The 25,000-nt window shown below is 40.0% G+C and overlaps 1 protein-coding gene across 1 annotated transcript in view; it reads left to right on the top strand.

Annotated features, from left to right (window-relative positions):
- LOC109927927 (protein kinase C-binding protein 1-like) overlaps positions 1 to 24,880 on the top strand; it is a 222,528-nt gene extending 197,648 nt beyond the window's left edge. The window contains exons 4-11 of the mRNA XM_048608543.1: positions 3,372 to 3,590; positions 4,261 to 4,374; positions 5,585 to 5,677; positions 10,955 to 11,042; positions 14,836 to 14,891; positions 15,242 to 15,319; positions 21,637 to 21,752; positions 24,355 to 24,880. Of these exons, the coding sequence (XP_048464500.1) occupies positions 3,372 to 3,590; positions 4,261 to 4,374; positions 5,585 to 5,677; positions 10,955 to 11,042; positions 14,836 to 14,891; positions 15,242 to 15,319; positions 21,637 to 21,752; positions 24,355 to 24,880 (1,290 nt within the window). The remainder of the gene's footprint in view (positions 1 to 3,371; positions 3,591 to 4,260; positions 4,375 to 5,584; positions 5,678 to 10,954; positions 11,043 to 14,835; positions 14,892 to 15,241; positions 15,320 to 21,636; positions 21,753 to 24,354) is intronic.
- The last annotated feature ends 120 nt before the right edge of the window (positions 24,881 to 25,000 follow it).

The raw sequence follows: 25,000 nt of genomic DNA, 5'->3' as shown, positions 1-25,000 counted from the left end.
TATGTGCTGAGGAAGGTATTTATTTTACCCAGACCATGTTCTCTTTCTTTTAATCACAGTACTACATGGGCATTTCTTTGTTAAAAGTAAACAGGTGAAATGTAGCTCAATACTTGCATGCCTTGAATAAGGCTGGTGTGGAACATTCATTCAAAAAGGAAGAGTGAGTACTTGGGGCATATAGGCAAAATATGGTTTACTGCAGTTGACATAAGGCCAACTAATTTGATAACTATTTTCAAAATCAAACTAAATCTGTATGTAGATAAGCTTTAAACAGCAGTGAATTTTTTTCCCTGTTGCTTTCGTAACTGAGCCAGAATATAGGACACACATACTTGATTAAAATAAAACTACTGTTGAATCTCTTATTCTTCTACCCTCGTCTCTTCACTCAACTCTTCCCCCACTCCGAGCAAGTTAACCTTGTGTTTTCCCAAATACTTTAATGCTGCTAGTGTGAAAATAATGAGAATAGGTAAATCAGACTTGTTTACTTTTTAAAGCACTTCAATTTTTCCATTCCTTCTGGATATTACTCTTTATATGTATAGTTAATATTCTTCATACTTCAGTGATTTTTTTTTGTGAGTGTTTGTAATTAATGTTGTCTTCAAGTGCATTAGTGCAACCATTGAGTGCAGTAAAATTCAAAATCTACAAGAAAACAAATGCTCTGCACACCTGCCCATAACTTCAGTTGTAGCTGGGAGATAAAATCATTTTGTTTTTGACTGTAGCTCCACCTGAGGAGAATGTAACGGGATAATTTGTAACCTGGGGAAAGAAAATTAGGTCATCATGAAATACAGTAAACTTCATTTTACTCTGAAAATTTGCCTTGAATTAAATTTGAATATTTTCATCATCACTCCAGCCTGGGGACCACCTAAAATTGTCAAGTTAGACAACCACTCACTGCTGAATTCCTGGAATTAAAACCCCTGTGTAACACGCTTAATTCACAGATGAATAGACAGTCTTGGCCAATATTTTGGAAAAAGTTATTCTTTCATAGGATGTGCGTGTCAATGGCATTCAAGCATTTGTTGCCCATCCTTAAATGCCAGTGAGCTGAGTGGCTAGCTGGGCGATTTCAGAGGGCAGCTAAGAGTCAACCATATTGCTTTTCCATGTAGGTCAAACCTGTTGAGGACAGCAGATTTCCTTCTCTGAAGACTCTGTGAACCAGATTAGTTTTTACAATAAATTAATGAAGGTTTCATGACTGTCATTGCTGAGACTAGTTTTTAATTCCATATCTTGTTGATTTGAATTCAAATTCCACCGTTTGCACTACTGGGAATTGAACCTCTGCTCCCAGAGGATCAACCTGGGCCTGTGGATTACTGATCCAGTGAGGCAATGGCCTGGTGGTATTATCACTGGACCTTTAATCCAGAGACCCAGATCATGTTTTGGGGATCCGGGTTCAAATCCCGCCATGGCAGATGGTGATATTTGAATTCAATTTTTAAAAATCTGGAATTAAGGATGTAATGATGACCATGAATCCATTGTTGATTGTCGGAAAAACACATTTGGTTCACTAATGCCCTTTAGGGAAGGAAATCTGCTATTCTTACCTGGTCTGGCCTACACGTGACTCCAGAGCCACAGCGATGTGGTTGACTCTGGGCAATTTAGGGATGGGCAATAAATGCTGGCCTAGCCAGTGATGCCCTCATCCCACTAATGAATAAAAAAAATTACCACCACACTGCAGTTTCCTTTATTGCTGCAATCTCATTAAATGTTTGAGGAAGATTAAATTCTTGGACACTGTGGCAGTGTTCTTTTAGTGTAGAAATAGAATATCTTTTTGGATTTATCAGCTGATTAAGACAAATCAACCAGCTTCAAATAATTTTAACTTGCAATACATAAATGGGTTCAAAGGGTCCGCAATGATGACCTACATACATTAGATCAAGAGATTAAAAACCTGCAGCTCAGAGGCAGATTTTGAGAGAGAGAGAGAGAGAGAGAGAGAGGGAGGCAGGCAGAGAGATTAATAAGGAGAATTCAGCAGAGGTGCCTAACCAATCAACAATGCCTAATAGGCCAGAATTGGCAGAGCACACATTTCAGGGAGAGGAGCAAGAATGTGGACGGGGCTGAACACGCAAACAGCAAGTTATTATGCGGCATGGAGGGAAGCTAATTTAGTGAGCAAAAATGTAATGGGTAGGACTTGGTGGTAATGCTAATGGAGAGTTTAAAGGATTGGAAGCTCAGCTGAGGATCAAATAGAATGCCAAATTTGTGCCTCAGTCTGAAACAGGAAGAGGGAGGGTAGAACTGGAGGCTAAGATAAAGAGTTTGTAGTAAGAGCCAAAGACACTGACAAGTTACAGGATGGCACATTTTTCACACTTCAGCTGATTTCTTCTATTTCTTGAATTTTGAGCAAAGCTTTTCAGATATCCTCCTGAGAGGCTAGGTTTCCTGGTGTAAATATTTACCTGTTGAATGTTGACTTAGCACTGCTGTTAAATTGCCTTAATAATTGTGAGCCTTGCAGAATTTGACTGACAGCTTAGTAAGCCCTACCTGAATTGAAGGGTTTAATAGTGCTGCATGTATAGAAGTGGTTGGTTGCCAGATGAACACAACTAGGAAGGGGTCCCATAGTTAAAATTCAATGAAGGCCAGCAGTTAAACACCAGAAAACTTGTTTCTTAAAAGAAATGTTAGTAGCTTTGGCTGACTGCCAGTGAGAGGCAATAAGTAATGTTATGTTGCACAGAACATGCATGTTAGTATGCATTGCTAATATTGGTACAGTATTGCTAAGTAAATCTAGTCGATTTTTAAATATTTTTAGTATTGCTTAATGCATTAGATGTGAGATGTTTTAACCTTGATGTAGTGTAATTAGAATACCGGTACTTGTTAGGTATCAAATTGCTTATTCAGATGGAAGGGTTTCTGTTACATTTTCATAAAAAATGTATCATCTTTCCTACTAAAATTAATAAACACAATTGGACATTGCCTCTGTGCTTTTTTTTCCTGTCTCAGTTGTGCAAATACCTGTAGTAACTTTTACTACTTGTAATCTTTCATCTCGCAAGACTAATGTCTGGAAAATTAAGTGCATGTCTTGAAAGTATCGAGTACAATTGCCTGAATTTTCTGCGACTTGCTTCCTTTTTTTTAAAAAACAAGCTTGTCACTAATTTATCATCTCCTGAATATCTTGTACTATTCTGGCAACCCTGTGACAATGACTGTTGTTCATGTTGCATCCTTAACCATCTGGTGTTTGGGATGAGAAGCCTAACAGAACTGGTATTTTTTTTGCACCCTAACAATTGCTGATCATCCCATTTTGAAACCAAGCCTGTTTCTCTTGCCTGCCATTTCAGTTGACACTTAGACGTGGTCCCTTTGCTTCTATGAAGCAGCCATTCACCAAAGACCTTCTTCATGTTGTACCACAGGATGGTCGAAATGACTTCTATTGCTGGGTGTGCCACCGGGAGGGCCAGGTTCTGTGCTGCGAGCTCTGTCCTCGTGTCTACCATGCAAAGTGTTTAAAACTGAACGCTGAACCGGAAGGGGACTGGTTCTGTCCAGAATGTGAGGTATGGTAAAAGATAGTTAAAACTACGGTGAGGGAAATGGGCATGAACTTGTTCAAATTCATTTTTTTTTTAAATTAAGAAAGTGGGATTTTTAATACTGATTATATGTTATAAATCTGGTTAAAGGACGCATGTAGCCACTATTCCTGGGGTAAGGTACATCAATAACACAAACTGGTATGGATACAGGGAACTGAGTTGCTAAAGTGTATGATTAGCATTCTGTAAGCTTGGCAGAACATATGTACATCATTAACCCTTTGAGCAATGAAGGTGGAATTTCTGACCAAAGTATTCTAAGTGACTATTCCTAATCTGCAGCTGTTGTAATTTTTTAATTCTCTAATTGCACTTTTTATAATCAGCTTAGAAGATGGAGAATACATAATTCAAAGTGTTTCAAAGGGTTAATGCAGTATCTTGGTGTTAAATTTGCTGGCTTTGGCATTGTTTGGTATCCTTGCCATTCAGACCGTTATGCAGTTATTGAAGAAAAGGAACGTCTGTTTGGAGATTAATATTGTGCTTCCTGGAAAGCTGCAGTCAACCAGTGTGACATGTTATTCTGCTGAGATGGTTCTGCAGCTGATTTGAAGTTTGTGCTCCAAAAATTCAATGTAAGCTGATTTGTTTTTTTTTGTAAATTATTTTAAATCTGTTTGCTTCGCAGAAAATCACAGTCGCTGAATGTATTGAGACTCAGAGTAAAGCTATGACCATGCTTACTATAGATCAGTTATCTTACCTGCTGAAATATGCACTACAGAAGATGAAGCAGCCAGGAGTAAGTAAATGTAGCTACAATTGGAAATCATTTTTTTTTCCTTCTGACTTCCTCATGCGACATACCACTGATATCAGTTGAGCCTGATTCATTGGCTGAGGCTATTAAATTCTAATGGGGTGATTGTTCAGATAAAGTGAGCAGGGAAAACAATATATGGTGAAAATTAATTTAATACAACTAAATATCATTAAATATCCTGCATCATATTTAATAGTAATCAAGACCAAATGGGGCAGCATGTTTTTGTTTGCATTTCTAATAATTTTCAAATATAAAAATGGAGTGGTTTGCAAAATTCAAAAACTGCAGTAGCTACATGATGACCCTGCTTAATGAATCCTGGAAACGATAGAAAATAGAATTGCTAATCACTCAAAACACAAGAGACATTAATACTTACTGTTGTCACGTGGGACAAACTACTTGCATGAGGATTTACTACTTGAGAGGTCCTCTCTTTGTGATTTGTTTAATGGTTCCATCTCCAGCTGCCAATAGTGGCAGAGGTGATCCATTTGTTCCCAAAAAACATTGGAATATCTCTCTGCCTGCTCGTGCAAAAAAAACAAATAAAAGCTGTGAGAAATGCCTCATTTCCATAGACCAATGGTATCTTTGGGTAATTATTTCCCTTTGTGTTATTTCTGTCTGCCAGTTTTTCTTTAATTTTTGTAAATTCTTTTAAATGCCTTGATTAAGAGAATGGGTGCATGACCCACACCAGGCACTTGTCAGTGGTACTATCAATTGATCTCTTAAGGAGTCACTGCATAATCCATCTGATATTCTCAATGGCTAGTTTATTTGCATTGCTTGTCTTCCTGTTGGCTCCTAATGGGGCATACTGCGTCGATCGTTTGTTACCACTTATTCCAAGTGGCCCAGGGTACACTAAACTGTATATATTCCTGCAGCATAGCCCTCAACACTGAACGGTTCCTATCATCCTTTATGCAAAGGCCTTTAATCCTGGTTAGGACCATGGTTTATCATTGTGATAATTTATGGGATTTGTCGTGACCTGACTAATCATTAGTTTTAATAGTGAAGCTGTTGTGCTGCAGTTTTTATCTGGACGTAAAATCAAAATCTTAATTTTGAAAGTGAACTGAAACTTGTAACTTTTTAATATTTTACCTGAACATTTAGTTTGTCACCCTTCACGTCTCTGTTAGCTTCATAAATTCCTCTTCTAACTTTTTAACAGACTGAGCCCTTCCAGAAGCCAGTTTCATTAGAACAGCATCCTGATTATGCTGAATACATCTTCCATCCAATGGATATTTGCACATTAGAAAAGGTAAGCTCATTTGATGAGATCTTTGTACCTTGCTTCCCAAGTTGGGAGCAGCTCTATTCACCCTGTACTCAATTTGCCTTTGTTCACTTTGCTTCCAAATCCAGCACAGAAATACTGTTTGCAGCAATTTCATTTGTTTTCATCTGCTGCCATCTAGTGGTAGGGTTTGAAAATGACAACACTGCACTTGTGCAGTGAAAAGTATTTGCCTGTTTGCTGAATAAACTAACAAGGTCCAGGTGTCCTACAGTTGTCCTTTATTTTTAGTGTTTTTGTGCTTTCATTTTCAGGTGAAAGTTAAAGCAGTTTGATTCCATCTACCTGTTTTGGTTACATTTGGTAGTTTTGTTGAAACCTTTCTCCTTCTCACAATGTGCTGTTTTCAAAAAAATAGAAATATTAATTTAATCCAAATAAATTCAGAAGAAAACATGAAATTGTGATGTAAATTCTATGCACAAAGAAACAGGCATTTTGATAATCTGCTTTGTCAGTGTTTGTGCTTCATATGAGCCATCTCTTCCTATTCTGAGCGATCTCGCACCCTACTTGCGTTCAATATTTCCTACCCTTGATTTAGGGGGACAGAGGGAAACCGGGAGATTACAGACCAGTTAGCCTGACAACTTTGGGGAAAATGTTGGAGTCATTATCAAGGATAGGCTAACTGATCACCTCAAAATTTTATTTAATCAAGGAGAGTCCAGATGGATTCATGAAGGGTAGGTCTTGCCTGACGCACCTCCATTGAGTCTTTTAAAGAGATGACAAAGATGGTGGACAGAAGTAGGTTGGTAGATATTGTTTCTGTGGACTTCCAGAAAGCTTTTGATAAAATCCCACAGAAGAGACTGTTAGCTAATGTGGAATTGAGGGCAAATTACTGACTTGGCTAGGAAATTGTTTGATTGACAGGAAACAGTTGGAATAATGGGTAAGGACTTAAATTGGCAGACATGACTCGTGGAGTCCAGGCAGGGATCTGTGTTCTGGACCTCAATTATATGTAATAATTATTAATGACTTGGATAATGGCATATAAAGTCAAATATCCAAAATTGCTGGTGACACAAAATCGGGCAGCATTGTAGATAGTGTTGATGACAGAATGAAATCATGACAGTATATTGATAGATTAAGTGAATGAGCAAAGCTGTGGCAGATGGATTTAAATATAAACTTGAAGTCATACATTTGGGAGTGAGGTGCAGAAAATAGGCATGAAGGCTAACGGAATGCTGGCGTTCATACATAAAGGACTGGAGTTTCGGGCTGCAGACATTACACTGCAGTTAAACAAAACTTTGTTTGGACCCCACTTAGAGTACTGTGAGCAGATCTGGGCACCACACCCTTAGTAAAGATGTTTTGGCCCTGGAGGGAAGTTCAGTGCAGGTTTAAAAGTAAGACACCTAGATTTCAGGGGTTAATTTATGAAGACAGAATACACAAATTAGGCCTTTACTCTCTAGAATTTACTAGATTAAGGGTTGTTCTAATTGAGGTCTTTGGAATATTAACAGAGAAAGACAAAGTAGATAAAGAGAAACTATTTCCACTGGTTGAAGATGCTAGAGCCGAGGCATAGTCTAAGAATCAGGGCCGGGACATTCAGGAGAGATGTTGGAAAGCACTTCTACCTGTAACAAGTCGTGGAGATTTGGAACACACTTCCTCAAGCAATGTTAATTCAATTGTTAAATTTAAATCTGTAATTTTTATTAAGCAAGAGTATCAAGGGATATGGGTCTAAGGCCATAGATCAGCCATTATTGACTGGCAGAGCAGGCTGAAGGACTGAATGGCCCAGGCTTGAAGGGCTGAATGGCCTCATCTTGTTCCTATGTTCCTTTATCATTCATTCAACATCCCTTTAAAAGCCTCTCTTCCATTTGCCTCAGTCACTCCATATACCAGCTACTGGTAGACTTACTTACTCCTGGCTGCTTCATCTGTAGTGCATATTTCAGCATATTCCATATTCCAGCCTCTCTATGATAAAGATACTTCTGAATTTGAAATTTGATGTATGCACATTGTTAGAGCAATGATTTCTGATTATTTTATCATAATTTGAAGGAGAAAAATATAGAACACAAGAGGAGCAGTCACAGACAGGACCTCCTTTTGATAATACGCGGAACAGAATGCATAAGTAATGTTCATAGCAGTAAAAGAAAATTCAGTTCTATCCCTCTAGAATTCATCTCTGATTTCAAGGGAACTGTGCTATTTGTTGCCCCAATGTTTGTTGTTTCACAAAGATGTCCCCATTTTGTTAAGGAACAGTTTTTGGAATTTCTTCAGCTGTTTCACACTTGTGTCATTATCTTGATGAGTTGTTAAATATCTGTTCTAAATACTTATTAAGTTCTTATGGGAAATAGATCCCTGTTTTTCATTCTTTCGTATTGGTTGGATTTTCTTGGAACAGATCTCCTATGAGTAACGAGGACCTCTGTACTTGGTATTTTTGATAGATTTGTCCATAATTCTGTTGCCACTTTTTTATTAATTTGTAAATCTGTACTCAATGATCCCTTTACTCCTCCATCCCACATGTAACAAAATAAAAAGAAATATGGATTGTTTTGCTAATTCTTAGACTGTGTAACCAAATGTTTCCTGATTATCTATATCTTGGTGATCTTATCAAGTAAACACTGAAAAATTCCAGGGTGACCGAAATAGTTATCCCTCTAAAAATGAATAAAGGCTACACTTTGTTTTATTGTAGTTTTCAAATATTGCTCTCTTTGACCTTTACCAATCATTGTAGCCATATATTAATTATATTTAATTGCAGATATGTTTAATCAACCGGTTTATATTGTGCTTGATCGTATGCAGGTGTTGACCTAAAACTGGTAGTTTTACATAACTTCTAGAGCTCTTGTGGCACGGTGGTTATGTCTCTTTCTCTGAGTCAGGAGACCTGGGTTCACATCTCACCTGCTCCAGAGGTGTATAATAATATTGTGTATACTTCTGTACTAGAAGACTCTGGGTCAAGTACCACTTGCTTCAGAGGGGTGCTGCAACATGTCTGAACAGGTTGATTGAGAAGACTAGTTTCGATGCCTTGCTTCAATGGTATGTAACTTTGGTGAAACAGTCCCTGGAATTATTGTGTGCAAGTTTCAAGGGCTCTTCTGGCAGAGTAGTAGTGCCGCTACCTCAGAGCCAGGAGGCCTAGGTTCAGGTCCCACTTGCTCCAGAGGTATGTAATAACGTCTCTGGATGGATTGATTGGAGAAATATCTATAAGTAGGTGCAAACTGAAACTGTGGTGTTTTGGACTAGAAAGCGTAGAGAAATTTTACCAACTTGTTCAGATACGTTATGACTTTCTGACACAGATGTAGAGGCACTATCAATGTACCACAAGATCACTGCTGAGAATTGTATGCTTGCAATTTATAATGGTAAAATAAGAAAAATGAGTTTAAAAGTATGTGTAAGGATTAGTTTCAGTTCTATCCTTCAACAACTAGTTTTTTGGAATAGAGCATGGCATGTTTGAATATTTGCTTCAATCTCCATGGAACTGCCTGTTGAGAAGCAAATCACTGCATGCAACAAGATATCAAGTTAAATAGAGCCATGATTTGTGTGAATGAACCTCATTTTTTACCTATTATGTACTGTGCTAAATTCATCCATGACTGTTGCTAACGAGGCCAGCTTTATAAAAGCATTTAACCTACTTCAATACAGTCAGTTTGGCTATAACGCTATTGTTGCATTCCTGCGCAACATCGCGTGATAGAAAATCGCACTACAGAAATAAGAGGGCCTATGGGGAAAAGCAGGATTGGGGCAGATCACCAAAAAATATAACACAGAATCACTCAAAAGCCTAACACAATGGATAACACAGTTTGAATAAATGTTTGATTCAAATCTAATAATGAAAGAAAAGTAAATTTAACATCTTAACTTGAAAAACTGTCAAGATGACTTAATGGGGGAGTAGGTTTTGAGGTTGCTCTGTTGTTAATGCAGGGGCTGAGGGTTGTCATCATCATTATTGTCATCACCTTCAGATGCAGTTGTGGGTGCAGGGTTTGGGTGAAAAATCCAGAAGTGGATGGCTGTGGTTCATTGTCTTCTGACTGTTTCATGGGGGTTAGCTTAAAAAGACATCCAGTTTTTGCTGCTTTGCCCTTTTTATTCTTTCACGAAGAAGCTGTTCATAAGGTGCCAAATAAGATTTTATTCCACGAACTGCTCCCCTGCTGCTTTCTGCATTGTAATCGTTGTGCTGTAAGAGCTGCAACTGCTTCTCAATTTCCCTCAGGATAGAAGACAAAACAGGAGTAGAAAGCTCTCATGGTGCTGCATCCTGGATTTCAATTTCCTTATCTCCAGCATGCACTTACCCCTCAGTGACAAGTTGTTGTAGATCAGCTGTAGAGAGGTCTTCACAGTGGGACTCAAGCAGCTCTTCAACATCCTCACTGTCTACTTCTTCAAATCCAACTTCCTTTGCAAGATCAACACAATGTTCTTTGATTCTTGGGAGCTCTTCTGATGGATCAAAGCCTTTAAAACCCTTGAAAAGAATCTGGGAGAAGCTTCCATCAAACTGCGTGCAAGCAGTCCTCACTGACATCATCTCAGGCCTCGACGATAATGTCAATTCTGTTCTTGGGGTTAAAGCTCTTCCAAAATTGAAGAATACTCTCCTTATCCCCCTCAGTGGCTGGAATCAGCCTCTTAAATAATAAGCTTCAAAAGCTGCTGTTGCAACCTGGTCCATGGGTTAAAGGAGAGAGGTTGTGTTTGGGGGTAGAAATAGCACTTTGATGTTCACAGAAAGCTCATCAATGGTGGGAGGATGGCTTGGCGCATTATCTAGAATTAGGAGCATCTTGAAATCCAAATTCTTTTTTTCTGCAATATTTTCTGAAAACACCTTCCAAAACATCAATAAGGTCAGAAAAAATTTTCCCCGTCATCTAACCTCTCTTGTTTGACAAAGCCTGTGAAACGATCATGTGATGCCAGCACAGAAACGCTTTGGACGCTAACATTGCACTTATTTAGGACAAAGCATGCAAAACGATCTTGTGATGTCGACGCATACCCCTCCACTCACCAATGCAATTGTGTTATAGCCAGTACAAGTTCACGTTTTAGAAATAGTGTTCCCCTTTCTGTCAGTTATGTCATAGCCAATTTGCTTTGCTGGAACATGCATTATAGCAGAACCGTCTGTATATTGTGGTTCCATTCTCTTATTTGCAATTTCTGAGTGTTTTTGTTTCTTTTCAGAATGTCAAGAAGAAGATGTATGGGTGCACTGAAGCTTTCCTTGCTGATGTCAAATGGATATTGCATAATTGCATCATATATAATGGTGGTAAATATCATAATGGTCTACTAGAAAATATACTCCTTTGTAATATTTGACCAGTTACTTTAATAGCCAATTCTTCATTGGCACCTCAGTAAAGGAACACTTTCTTAGAAGTCCTTGAATTAACTTATCTGACTGGTAGTAAGTTCAGATAAAAATAAATTTGTATTACTTTTAGAATTAACCGTAGCAAATCATAATTTTTCAATAGTTGGAAAAACTGCACCAATGTTGTCTGAGTTTAGCATGCTCGAGTAAACAAATTTCTGTTAGTGTGTGGTTACATGTCCGCAAAGATTTGATTCTTTGCCCTTTACATGAACTGAAATAATCATAATCACAAATCAGCTACAGAAATAACTACTTGAAAGAAACCTGCAGTTGACTGAACATATTTGTAATTGTGAGGTAAATGCTACATTTGGAACCTTACTGTCCCTGTTGTTCTTGTGCTCGCTAATAAAGCTCTGGTAGTTTGATAATGTACAAATTGTGTAGTTTCCTCCAATATGGTGGAGGTTTACACCCAAATGTTATTGTTATTTGAATTGCCATTGATTTACTTCCCCTTTTTCAACTTATAAATGTAATCCTTACAAAGTGGTGTCTCTGAAGTTTGATTAAACAACTTCCTTTTGTGAAACTGTACAGTACGCAGCATATCCACTCCAATCCGGTGGTGGTATGGTAGCTGTCCCTGGCTGTAGGAGTGAATTCTGCTCCTGTGGACTTAGACATCATTATACTCCAAAAGTTAGTGTATTGGCTGTAACCGAATTTTTATTTTGCTTCTGGTTTTGTGTTGAGGGCCCTGAGAAACCTTTTGCAAATGAGTGAAAGAAAATGAACCGTGAAGTTCAGGCTATTTCACATTGGAAAGCATTGCATTTTAGCTCAACTTTTGTCCATGCTCCTGTGCACACATTGGTGTTGATTAGCAGGGAATACTGAAGAATGACCAGGAGTGGAATGTTTTATTTCCTGTCTCCTCCCCTTTCCGTTCCATTGCTAGGTGAGATTGAAACTAGTTCTACAAAACCCTGCTGCAACTATTCTGGTTGCGATCTGCTGCTTTGGTGTGGACTGGAAAAGCTTCATCACGGAGCATGTCATATGTGCTACATATCTGGAGCATTTGAGCATTGAGATAGTGGGAACTTGCAGTACAAGAGTGTACAAATGGAACATGTGAAAATCCAGCAAGTGTACACTTTGCTGTTACGAATGTAGATTTCTCCTTTGACTGAAGGGGAAGTACGTTAATTTAAAGTGAGTTATTTTATGTCAGATGACCGCACAATCCACCTTTTCTCTGATTATTGTTCATCCTTCAGTTCCATGCTGAGTTGGCTTCTTGCCAAGTTATTCCTGTTTGACCTTTGGCACTGTCAGCCAGCTTTCTCCAAAGGTCACACGTGTAAATCTTCATTGGTTTACTTCCATCCATATTTCAAGTGGATGAGTGCTCCAGACGTAACAAAGGAAATGGACTTGACGATATCTGGCTGCAGTGCTTCAGTCCTGTGCTCCAGACCTTGCTGCGCTTTTAGTTAGTCCCAGTCCAGCTCTAATACTGGCATCTACCTAAAGTTGAAGAATTGTCCTGCATATTACATAAAAGCAGTACAAATCCATCTGGGTCAATTACCACCTAGCAACCTACTCCCAATTAACAAACTAACAAAAAGGATCATCAACAGTCTATGAACTGCAAGTATCAGCACTTGATACTTGGGGCGGCATGGTGGCTCAGTGGTTAGCACTGCTGCCTCACAGTGCCAGGCACCTGGGTTCGATTCCACCCTTGGGCGACTGTCTGTCTGTGTGGAATTTGCACATTCTCTCTGTGTCTGCGTGGGTTTCCTTCGGTTTCCTCTCACAGTCCAAAGATGTGCAAGCTAGGTGGATTGGCCATGCTAAATTGCCCCTAGTGTTCAGGGATGTGTAGATTAGCTGAGTTATAGGGGGAATAGGTCTGGGTGGGATGCTCTGGGGGTCGGTGTGCACTAGTTGGCCGAAGGGCCTGTTTCCACACTGTAGGAATTCTATGACCTATGGATCTGTGAACAGTGCTACCAATTAGCAATTAATCACCAGTAATATGCTGTGTGCTCTGGCTTTGCTGCAACTCTCAATTCAAGTTTGGTCCAAACGTGGATACTGCTGATTTCTAGAGTTCAGGTGAGAGTTACTGATCTTGACAATCAAGGAAGCTTTTGCCTGAACATGGTACCAAGGAATAAAACTGAAGTCACTGGGGTAGAAAATAACTGGAACAAAGAGAGATGGCCAAGGCCATTGAGGCCTTTCATTTCAGTTTAGGTCACTGGTGCAGGAGTTTGTCAGGGCAGTATTCCAGGCCTGCTAGCTTGAACTTGGTGAGTGATCACTTTGAAAACATATGGTCATAAATATGGTGGTGTGCTGATGAGAGCAGCATTGAAGTTCCACTTGAAGTTGCTCAGGTAATGAATCAGTCCATGCCCTCATGCTGCAAGACTTGAATTCAAAGTCTAAGATAACAAACTACTGCAGATGCTGGAAATCAGAAATAAAAACAAGCTACTGGAGAATTTCGGCAGGACTGGCAGCATCTGTGCAGAGAGAAACAGCAGCAATGTTTTGAGATCAATGACTCTTATTCAGACTTGAAATGTTAGCTCATTATCTCTTGCCATAAATGCTGCCCAACCTGCAGAGTTTTTCCAGTACTTTCCATGGTTATTTTAATCCAAGCAGAGGGCTTTAGCTGATAGTTGAAAAGCACCATCCGCACCACAGACAATGACTGTCATCAGAAATAGAGTCCTGAACACGAGTGTTGTTGCATCAGCAGGTCTCCTGTTGTAAACATCCTGGGGTGCTCCATTCATCAGAAACTTTACTGGACCAGTCACCTAAGTGCTGATACTTGCAGTTCAGAGACTGGGTATTCTGCAGCAAGTGGCTGACCTCCCAACTTCACAAAGATTGTACAACCAACAAGGAGCGATAAATACCAGTTCTTCCTCTTTGTTGCATCACACCAATGTAACTTATTCTCCATTTGTCTGGATGGGTTCTTCTCCAACAACTCTTCAAGTTAGAGACTATCAAATGCAAAGCAACCTGTTTGATCAGATTCCCATCCACTGGCTTACATCCCCTCCATCACTGGAGAAGTGTGTCACTTGCAGGATCTACTGCAGCCACTCACTAAGGCTTCTTTGGTACCTTCAGAACTAATGACTTCTACCACCTGAAAGGGTAACAGCAACAAAAGCAAGGGAATGCACCAAGTTTTTCCCACTCTCCAAACACCATTCTGACTTGGAAGTACATTGCTATTTATCCATCATTATGGATGGAATTTTGAAAAGCCTATTTTATGGCTCTCTTCCCACTGTCCATCTGATGTCTGTCTGAAATAGAATTTTGAGCAGTATATTGCTGCCTACAAGAAGGAAAATGCAGAAGGAAAATTAGGGAAAAGGAAAAGTTCTTGACGTTCTTTGAAAAAGAACTTTTGGATCTTTTATGTTCATCTGAACAGAGAAAACAGGCCATCATTCCCTATGAAAAGTGACATTTTTGACAATATACCCCCTCAATCCTGCACTGAAGAGTCCATGTAAATTACGCTCTGTGTCAGTCCTAGGTGTACAACCTTCTAGTTGGTAGGTGAGAGTGCTGTCACTTTGCCAAGACCTATAGAATTGTGCAATACAACATTCGTAGGATGTGCTCTGTTAATGAATTAAATGTTAATGTTGTAGTGTTCTGTTTTTAAAATCAATAATAGATTTTTGTATTGCAGCCAATCACAAACTAACAGCAACAGCAAAAGTGATCATTAAAATCTGCGAGCATGAAGTAAGTATAACAAGATAAGTGCATTGTGTCTCAACGCTGTACTTGTGATTTATAAAGCATTATTGGGGGAATGCAGAAGGATCTTTTACCTGTATTGTACTATATTTTATATGAAATAAGAACACAAGGTTAGCCATATCATTCATATCTTTCAACATCTGAAAGAGAAAGATTAGGTTATGCTGACCTTGTTCGCTAGATTCTTCATATGAATCTAGTTTTCTTTCTTTCTTTCTTTCTGTTTTAAACACTGCTGTTCATTTCTGTCTTTCTGATTTTTAGCATTCTTGTTTGTTGTACCTTGAGACTCAGTAATTTCAGGTGACTGTATTCTTCTTTTCTTTTAATAGATGAATGAGATTGAAGTTTGTCCAGAATGCTACTTGGCAGCATGCCAGAAGAGAGACAACTGGTTCTGTGAACCTTGTGTAAGTTGGCGTTTTCTGGAGAAACTGAATGACAAACCTCAGTGTTTATGGCAGCAAAGTACTGCTTGTCCATTCATCAGACAACTTAGACTTCAGTTGAACTCACTGTTTCTTATTTTCTGTTAGTCAGAGTCTTGACTATTATTAGTGAACTTTAGGACTCTGCCGCACTGAGCTTTATTTTAGTTGTGAGGTATGTGTTTTGCATTGCAGCCAAATACATTTCAGCTTTAGGAATTAAAGAGAAATGCCAACTGAAATTCACAATGTGGTCAACAATTTCCCAGCAACTGAAAATGCCCTCTAATTGATTTCAGGAGCTGCATTTAAAACCAATCAGATCTCTAATTGGTGTGCAGATTTTCTTAAGAATAGTTAGCCTTCCATGATTTGAGACAGAAGAACACTAACACCTTGTGGCTTCAAAAGAATGAATGAGTTTGCACGTACTTCAATTTCGATAGCAGAACAATATATTGGCTCAGATGTTCCAATAGCTTGAGTTGCTGGATGACTGGAGTTGTGGGTCGAAATGAAGTTACCTCCTAGGGGCATCCCCAGGAAATTGAAGATTACGATGGGAAATTCCCCTGTGTTTTGAACTCTCTTTTTATTAAAAAAAAGGCCTCAAAGCTTAAGAATTCTGAGTACTTCAACTCATTAAGCTTAATACTTGTCCAAAAAGTTTGGGGTTTTAAAAACCTCCTCCCCTAACTCCTGGATGACTATTAAACTGATAGCCGGATTCTCAAAGCTGCCATTCACTTCTCGGAAGGACCTGGCCTCCAGACACTGATGCACCCATCTCCTCCAGCCTTGCCTCCGAACCCCCTCCAATACCCCACATCCCAACTATCCTAAGCAGTCATCTGACAGCCCACTCGCCTCACATACCTGACACACTGCCCCCTTTCCTATCCAGTTGTTACCTTACCTTACCACTCACTCGCCTTCCCTCAGTCACTGTCAAAGTGGCTTTGGGATCTTTAATTCCTGATACACAGTGCTGTACCAATCCTGGCCTGCAATGCTGCTCCTACATGGAGCGGATTTCTCCCTGGCTTCCTTCGATGGATGCATTCAGGAGAAGCTAGACTCGGCCAGAAAAATCCTAACCGATAAATGTGTAATTTGTGAAGAGGATTAACGTCAGTCAAATCTGTTCCCAAGTTGATCAGACCTTGTGGATCGTTTATAGTCAGAGTTATGCAGCATGGAAACGGATCCTTCGGTCCAACTCGTATGCGCTAACCAGAAATCCTAAACTAATCTAGTTTCATTTGACCCATATCCTTCTAAGCCCTTCTTATTCCTGTACCCATCCAGAATCCTTTTAAATGTTGTAATTGTACCCGGCTTCACCTCCACCTCTGGCAGCTTGTTCCATACAGGCATCACCCTCAGCTTGAAAAGGTTGCCTCTCAGGTCTCTTTTAAAATTTTTCCCTTTTCACCTTAAACCTGTGCCCTCTAGTTAGATCTGGATTTTGCAGCTGTAGTAGTGAAACTATCAACATTTGAATGATTTAAACTGGAAAACTGACAACAACTCTGGCCCCATCACATGGGCTATTAAATGTAGAAAATAGGGTGTTTCTGTTGGTGTTTCCCTGCTCCTCCATAACATGTGATCTTGATAGTCCCTGCAAATGGAAATCTTCAGGAATCATTTGAGTTGATGTGAGCTGCCAACTTCTTCCATTTTACTGTAACCTCCCGATTTAAAATTATGCCTTATTGATATGGTTACCTGGGTTTTTAACAATATGCTGTGTCAAAATAATTGCTGAACAATCTCCCTACTCCTGAAAAACACTTCTTAATATTTGTGGAATGTCAAATTCGATAAGTTCAAAAAGGTTACATTAAAAACTTTCTTTCCTATATCATCTTTTGTCCTTAATCCTGTGTATTTGAAACAGAAATAAGGAAGGGATGAAAACCTTAATGGGATTGTATTATAGACCACCCCTACCCCCCAATAGTCAGCGAGAAATTGAGAAACAAATTTGTAAGGAGATCTCCGTTATCTGTGAGAATAATAGGTCAGTTATGGTAGGGATTTTAACTTTCCAAACATAGACTGGGACTGGCATAGTGTTAAGGGCTTGGATGCAGTGGAATTTGTTAAGTGTGTACAGGAAAATTTTCTGATTTTGGCGTGTGGATGTACCTACCAGAGAAGGTGCAAAACCTGACCTACTCTTGAGAAGTAAGGCAGGGCAGGTGACTGAGGTGTCAGTGGGGGAGCACTTTGGGGCCAGTGACCAGAATTCTATTAGTTTTAAGACAGTTATGGAGAAGGATAGACATGACCTAAAAGTTGAAGTTCTAAATTGGAGCAAGGCCAATTTTGATGGTGTTAGGCAAGAACTTTCAAAAGTTGTTTGACGGTAGATGCTTGCAGATAAAGGGATGGCTGGAAAATAGGAAGCCTTCAAAAGTGAGATAACGAGAGTCCAGAGACAGTATGTTCCTGTTAGGGTGAAGGGCAAGGCTGGTAGTTGTAGGGAATGGTGGATGACTGGAGAAATTGAGGTTTTGGTGAAGAATAAGAAGGAAACATATGTCAGGTAGAGACAGCAGGGATCGAGTGATTCCCTAGAAGAGTATAGAGGCAGTAGGAGTATATAAGAGGTAAGTCAGGAAGGCAAAAAAGGGACATAAGATAGCTTTGGCAAGCCGGGTTGAGGAGAATCCAAAGGGATTCTACAAATACATTAACAACAAAAGGGTAACTAAGGAGACAATAGGGCCCCTTAAAGATCAGCAAGGCCACCTATGTGTGGAACTGCAGGAAATAGGCGAGATACTAAACGAGTACTTTGCATCAGTGTTTACTGTAGAGATGGATAGAGTAGATATAGAACATGGGGAAATAAATAGTGCTATCCTGAAAAATGTCCATATTACAGAGGAGGAGGTGCTGGACATCTTAAAATGCATAAAGGTTGATAAATCTCCAAGATCTGATCAGGTGTCTCCCAGAACTCTGTGGGAAGCTAGGGAAGTGATTGTTGGGCCCCTTGCTGAGATATTTATATCATCAAGAGCCACAGGTAAGGTGCCGGAAGCTGGAGGCTGGCTAATGACGTGCCACTACTTAAGAAAGGTGGTGAAGAAAAACCAGGGAACTCTCGACTGGTGAGCCTGACATCAGTGGAGGGAATCCCAAGGGACAGGATTCACATGTATTTGGAAAGGCAAGGACTGATTAGGGATAGTCAGCATGGCTTTGTGTGTGAGAAATTGTGTTTCATTAACTTGATTTGAGTTTTTTGAAGAAGTAGCAAAGAGGATCGATGAGGGCACAGCGGTGGACGTGATCTATGTGGACTTCAGTAAGGTGTTTGACGAGGTTCCTCATGGTAGACTGGTTAGCCAGGTTAGCTCAACCAAATAGAGGGAGAACCAGCTATTTGGACACAGAACTGGCTCAGAGGTAGAAGACGGTGGGTGATGGCGGAGGATTGTTTTTCAGACTGGAGGCCTGTGATCAGTGGTGTGCCACAAGGATCGGTGCTGGGTCCACTGCTTTTTGTCATTCATATAAAATGATTTGGATATGAATATTGGAGGTGTGGTTAGTAAGTTTGCAGATGACACCAAAATTGGAGGTGTAGTGGACAGTGAAGAAGGGTACTTCAGAGTACAACGGGATCTTGGTCAGATGGGCCAGTGAGCTGAGGAGTGGCAAATGGAATTTAATTTGGATAAATGTGAGATGCTGCATTTTGGAAAGGCAAATCAGGGCAGAACGTATACACTTAACGGTACAGTCTGGGGAGTGTTGCTGGATAAAGAGACCTTGCAGTGCAGGTTCATAGTTCCTTGAAAGAGGACTCGCAGGTAGATCATATAGTGAAGATGGCAAGTGGTATGTTTGTCTTTATTGGTCAGTACATTGAGTATAGGAGTTGGGAGGTCACGTTGCGGCTGTACAGGACATTGGTTAGGCCACTATTGGAATACTGCGTGCTATTTTGGTCTCCCTGCTATAGGAAGGATGTTGTGAAACTCGAAAGGGTTCAGAAAAGATTTACCAGGATGTTGCCGGGGTTGGAGGATTTGAGCTGCAGGAAGAGGCTGAGAAGACTGGGGATGTTTTCCCTGGAGTGTCAGGGGACTGAGTGGTGACCTTTTTATAGAGGTTTATAAAATCATGAGGGGCAAGGACAGGGTGAATAGCCAAAGTCCTTTCCCCAGGGTAGGGGAGTCCAAAACTAGAGGATGTAGGTTTAAGGTGAGAGGAGAAAGATTTAAAAGGGACCTAAGGGGCAACTTTTCCACACACAGGGTGGTGCGTGTATAGAATGAGCTGCAAGAGGAAGTGGTGGAGGCTGGTACAATAACAACATTTAAAAGGCATCTGGATGAATATATGAATAGGAAAGGTTTAGAGAGACGTGGGCCAAATGCTGGCAAATGAGATTAGATTTCTTTAGGATTTCTGGTTGACGTGGACGAGTTGGACCGATGGTTTTGTTTCTTGCTGTATATCTCTATGACTTTGTTCCATCTTTATGCTGCTGTCTTTCAAAATATTAAAATATGAGGGCTCATGAATGTTTGTTTGTTTTTACTGCTTTACTGTCCATGAGCATCTTTCATTGTGATTGGGTGTTTAGCCTGTTTGATTACATCACAGCTTGCTGGAAACCTGAAGAACCCTACAGCCAGTGCCAGAGTCACATTTAATGTTGGGAAAGAATAAATTAAATCATCACTTTCTTTATGGTCACCATCACTTCACCTCAGAAAACACTTTTGTGATGTGGGGTTCTAATGTCAGTTGCAAGGGCAGAGGTGGCTATTGATTTCTTACTGAGTGCCTTTGACCAAGGCGTCTTCCTCTCCCAACCTCCAGCCCATAAACTAGCTGGGTTAATGCCAGCAGTGATGGGCTGAAACTGGACGTTAATTCCCCATGTAAGGGCCTTAACTGGGAGTAGATTTGAATGGTTGTCCACCGATGTAATTAGGGAGGAGATGGGAAGGTGGTGTGGTACGTGCCTGAGACTGTCTTGCTCAATGAGTTATCCCCCTCCTTTAGCACCACCAACCACACCATGGAGAAGAGTACAAAATTTCATCTTGTATATCCATTCTTCTCCTTTTAAAGTTTACTTCCAAAACTTGAATTTTATACATTCTTTCTCACATTTCCCTTTGAAAATAAATAAACAGCATTTCCTTGCTGCTATACTATTCATTTATCATGTTCATATCTCAACCTTCAGCGTATTTTATCAGTTGTCTTTTGTCTAGTGTTGTAGGTCCACTGATGTTCAGGCAAAATGTAATAACTACATTCCTCAGAGTTTTCCCAACTCTCAATATCACCCTGTTGAAACACTGCTGCTGTGCGCCCCTCATCTTCTGAAGGAAGTTGTGGTATAATGCCACCTTGGCTCCAAAATATATAATGCCTGTTCCAAAAAAAGTACAATATTTGACTGTCATGCTGATGAACAATTATATATTTGGAAAGTTTTCAAAAGCTGACCCTGTAAAATTTCCATTTCTCTCACTCTCACAGCAGATAATTTCATTTTAAGAAAGTAGACTGAAAATTTAAGGAACCGATACTTATGTTCCCTCTCACCGTGAAGTACAGCATCTCCTAAGTCAGAAGTGAGCCAGCAAATTGTTCCCCTTTCTCGTGATGGGTGTACTGATTGAGTTGTCCATCCAAATGCTTCCAATACCTGTCAGATGGACACTGATGTAAAGACATGTGTTGCCATATTCCATTGAAATATTAGGTTTTCCAGTCCATGATGTTATGAGAATTGCAGCTCTTAAGCTGTTACAGAATCCCTATAATGCAGAAAGAGGCCATTTGGCTCATCAAGTCTGCACTGACACTCTGAAAAGCATCCCACCCAGACTCAGTGCCCCCCTCTACTCCATTCCATCCTGCTCTGTCCCTGTAACCCTGCATTTATCATAATTAACCCATCTAACCTGCACGTCCCCGGACACTACGGGGCAATTTAACGTGGCCAATCCACCTAAGCTACACATCTTTGGACTGTGAGAGGAAACCAGAGCAGCTGGAGGAAACCCGCTCAGACACTGGGAGAATGTGAAAATGCCACGTGGACAGTCCCCCGAGGGTGGAATCAAATCTGGGTGCTGTGAGGCAGTGGTGCTAACCACTGAGCCACCCCGGAGTCATTTGCACTGAACATTATCAACCCTCCTACTCTGTTCTGTTCTTTATATTCTGTGTTCAGCACTGCAGAGATGTCCATATATTTCTCCTGTTTTTGTGCGGTAAAATTTACAGATGTATCCCTTTTTATTTATGTATAGAGTAACCCCCACCCTCTTGTCTGGGCTAAACTTAAAGGCTTTCCCTTTTGGCCTGCAAAAGCACTGCGGGATAAGGATGGACAAGTTGATGCACGCTTCTTCGGGCAGCATGACAGGTGAGAATTGATCTGTTCTCTGGTAAGTTGTTCTTGACAAGATTCCTGTATGCCAGTCTACATAGGAAACCGATTAATTTGGTACCCTTAGCACATTCCCATTTCTTAAAAACATTTACAATATTGCATTTTGATTCTGTGTGATGGAAAATTACAGAAGGCAACGCCATGTACATCTTGAAACTTCATCTGAAGCTTCTGATGTGTATTTGTTAGCAATTTGGTCCATAATTTCAGTAAAATGTAACTTTAGGGTTGTGAGCTATTCATGCTATGTCAGTTAACATGTGGCAAAAAAAGCACCAGCACTATAATTTAGTTTCTTTCGAAGCTCAGGCTGTATCCTAGCAGCAATACAGCACTCTGTTAAGGTACCATTAGTTCAGAACTGTCACTGGTGCTGATTAATCATTGGAGCAGTTAAATTTAAGGCACTACACAAGAAACTATTGGCTCAAGTACATTTTTAAAAATTCCTTGTTGTAGCATTTAATGTAGCAATATACTGAGTAGCTGACTATAACAGTGTCAGGATTCGTAAGATAATAGGAGCAGGAGTAGGCCATCTGGCCCATTGAGCCTGCGCTGCCATTCAATAAGATCATGGCTGATCTTTTCGTCTACTCAGCTCCACCATAATCCTTAATTTCCTGACTGTTCAAAAATCTATCTTTGCCTTAAAACTATTCAATGAGGTAATTCCATTTAATGTGTTGTTGTTGGCTGTCGAATCAGAAAATCTGTCGACTGACAACAGTAGCTGAGCGCTATTTTAGTTTGGCATTCTTGTACCAGCAATTTTAAAAACAAGTTCCTGTTTTCCAAAACTATGGAGTTGAGTCATATATAGCAAGAGACTACGCGATTCATTCCTGGTCTGCACTGAAGGATTTTTTTTCTTTATTCATTAATGGGATGAGGGCGTCACTGGCTAGGCAGCATTTATTGCCCATCCCTAATTACCCAGAGGGCAGTTCAGAGTCAGCCACGTTGCTGTGGGTCTGGAGTCACATGTAGGCCAGACCAGGTAAGGATGGCAGTTTCCTTCTCTAAAGGGCATTAGTGAACCAGATGCGTTTTTCTGACAATCGACAATGGATTCATGATCATCATTACATCCTTTAATTCCAGATATTTTATTGAATTCAAATTCCACTATCTGCCACGGCAGGATTCGAACCTGGGTCCCAGAATGTTATCTGGGTCTCTGGATTAACAGTCCAGCGATAATACCACTATGCCATTGCCTCCCCAAATATGATATGATGATGGTAGTATAGTTTGCCTTGATAGTTGTGGAAAAAAGCAGCATTTGTGGGGAGAAATGGTTAACATTTCAATCATTGATCCTTTATCTGCAGTGACACTGTTTCAATGAAGGGTTTTCATTGACTTGAAATGCTAGCTCTGTTTTTCTCCACAGATTCTCCATGACACACTGATTATTTCCAGCCTTTGCTGATCTTGTTTCTGATTTCCACCTTGTGCACTATTTTGCTTTTGTTGCACGTATTGGTTGAGGGCTCCAATTTGGCCAGAACAGTTGGAGGACTCCTCAGCTCTTCATGAAATTGTGCCCCATTGGCCAGAGAGTTCAAATAGGGTCTCTTTTAAACTTTCTCACATGTAAAGCAGCACTGCCAGTTCATGGTGATGCATTGAAGTGCGAGCCAAGATTTACAAGCTCTCTGAAGTGGGACTTGAACCCATGACCTTCTGATGTGGAACAAGAATTGTAATGAGCTAAGGATAACAATTTTGTCCAGGACATCAGTTCCCTCTAATTTCCTAAATGAAAGATAGTCTTATTTCAGTATCTCAAATGAGGAATGGTTTTCTTGACAGATTCATCCTGCTGCTTGTATTGTTGCCTGGTATTGTTGCAACCTTTCCAGCAGTAACCAGAATTTATAACTTTTTATTCTATTTTTAATCACAACAGCAATGCGTTAATGTAGCACTTTTTGTTTTGGAATAAAATATCCCAGGGATTATCAAATGAAATTTGACACCAAGCTAAAGATATTTTTGAGCAGTTTAGCCAATATACAGGCTGTAAACAATGCATTAAAAGGGGAAATGCATGGGAGAAGAGGAGAAAAATTTAGCAAGTCAGTTCCAGAACGTGGAACTGAGGAAACTGAAGACAAAGCCACCAATGGTAGTGTAGAAAATTGGATGTGTGGAAGAGACCAGGTTTGAAAGAGTGCAGCTCTGTGGGTTCTGAGCTTGGGATGATTACGACAATAGAGAGGGGCAAAGGCATGGAAGGATTTGAAAACTAGGATAAGGATTTTAAGATTGAGGTGTGACAGTACTGAGAGTCATTATAGGTCAGCAAGTGCAAGAATGAATGTGACTTCATGTGAGAGGGCAGAAAACGATACTGTTGCTCCTGGGATTTTCTCTTGTACTTAAGCAGTTGAATAAAGACAAGGTAGCTATCTATGAGGTCAACTGTGTGTTCTCATAATATTTTTGTTGTTGGAATGTGGAGTTGATAAGATAACCAGAATTAGAAAAGGATATATATTAGTCCTTGAAACAAGACAAATTATCTTGATTTCAAATTTTACAAATACATTTTCTCTTCTAAATGCAGGGCCTGGGTTCCAATAAACAATTGCTACCTCATGTCAAAGGAAATTCCCTTTTCTGTGAAAAAGACTAAAAGCATCTTCAACAGTGCAATGCAAGAAATGGAGGTTTATGTGGAAAACATTCGCAAAAAGTTTGGGGTATTCAATTATGCACCTTTCCGGTCGCCATATACTCCCAACAACCAATTTCAGATGTTAAAAGATCCCCAGAATCCAGCAGCCGGAACTGCTAAACCTGATAAATATGAAAAAATGAAATTAAACTTTGATATGACTGCATCACCGAAGATAGTTCTCAGCAAGTCCATGTTGATCAGTGGTCCCAATAGGAGAATTTCACTAACGGATATGCCCCGCTCACCCATGAGTACAAACTCTTCAGTACATACTGGTTCTGATCTAGAAACTGAACCTGCTGAAAAGAGTATGAAAGCAGCTTCCAGTCACTTCAGTGCAAGTGAAGAGTCCATGGATTTCATCGACAGAAATACAGGTACGATCCCCCAAGGTAAGAACTTGGGTGAGTAGCTGATGGAGCAAAGAGAAATCTGCTTCATTTTCTAGAAACGGGTGAACGTAGTCCATGGGAGGTTTAACCTAAATGGCTCCTAGAGCAGAACTTATACTTGGGTATTATTCCAATAGTGA

This window comes from Rhincodon typus, chromosome 19 (assembly GCF_021869965.1).
Source record: "Rhincodon typus isolate 14 chromosome 19, sRhiTyp1.1, whole genome shotgun sequence".
Lineage (NCBI taxonomy): Eukaryota > Metazoa > Chordata > Chondrichthyes > Orectolobiformes > Rhincodontidae > Rhincodon > Rhincodon typus.
This window is presented reverse-complemented; position numbering and strand designations above follow the sequence as displayed.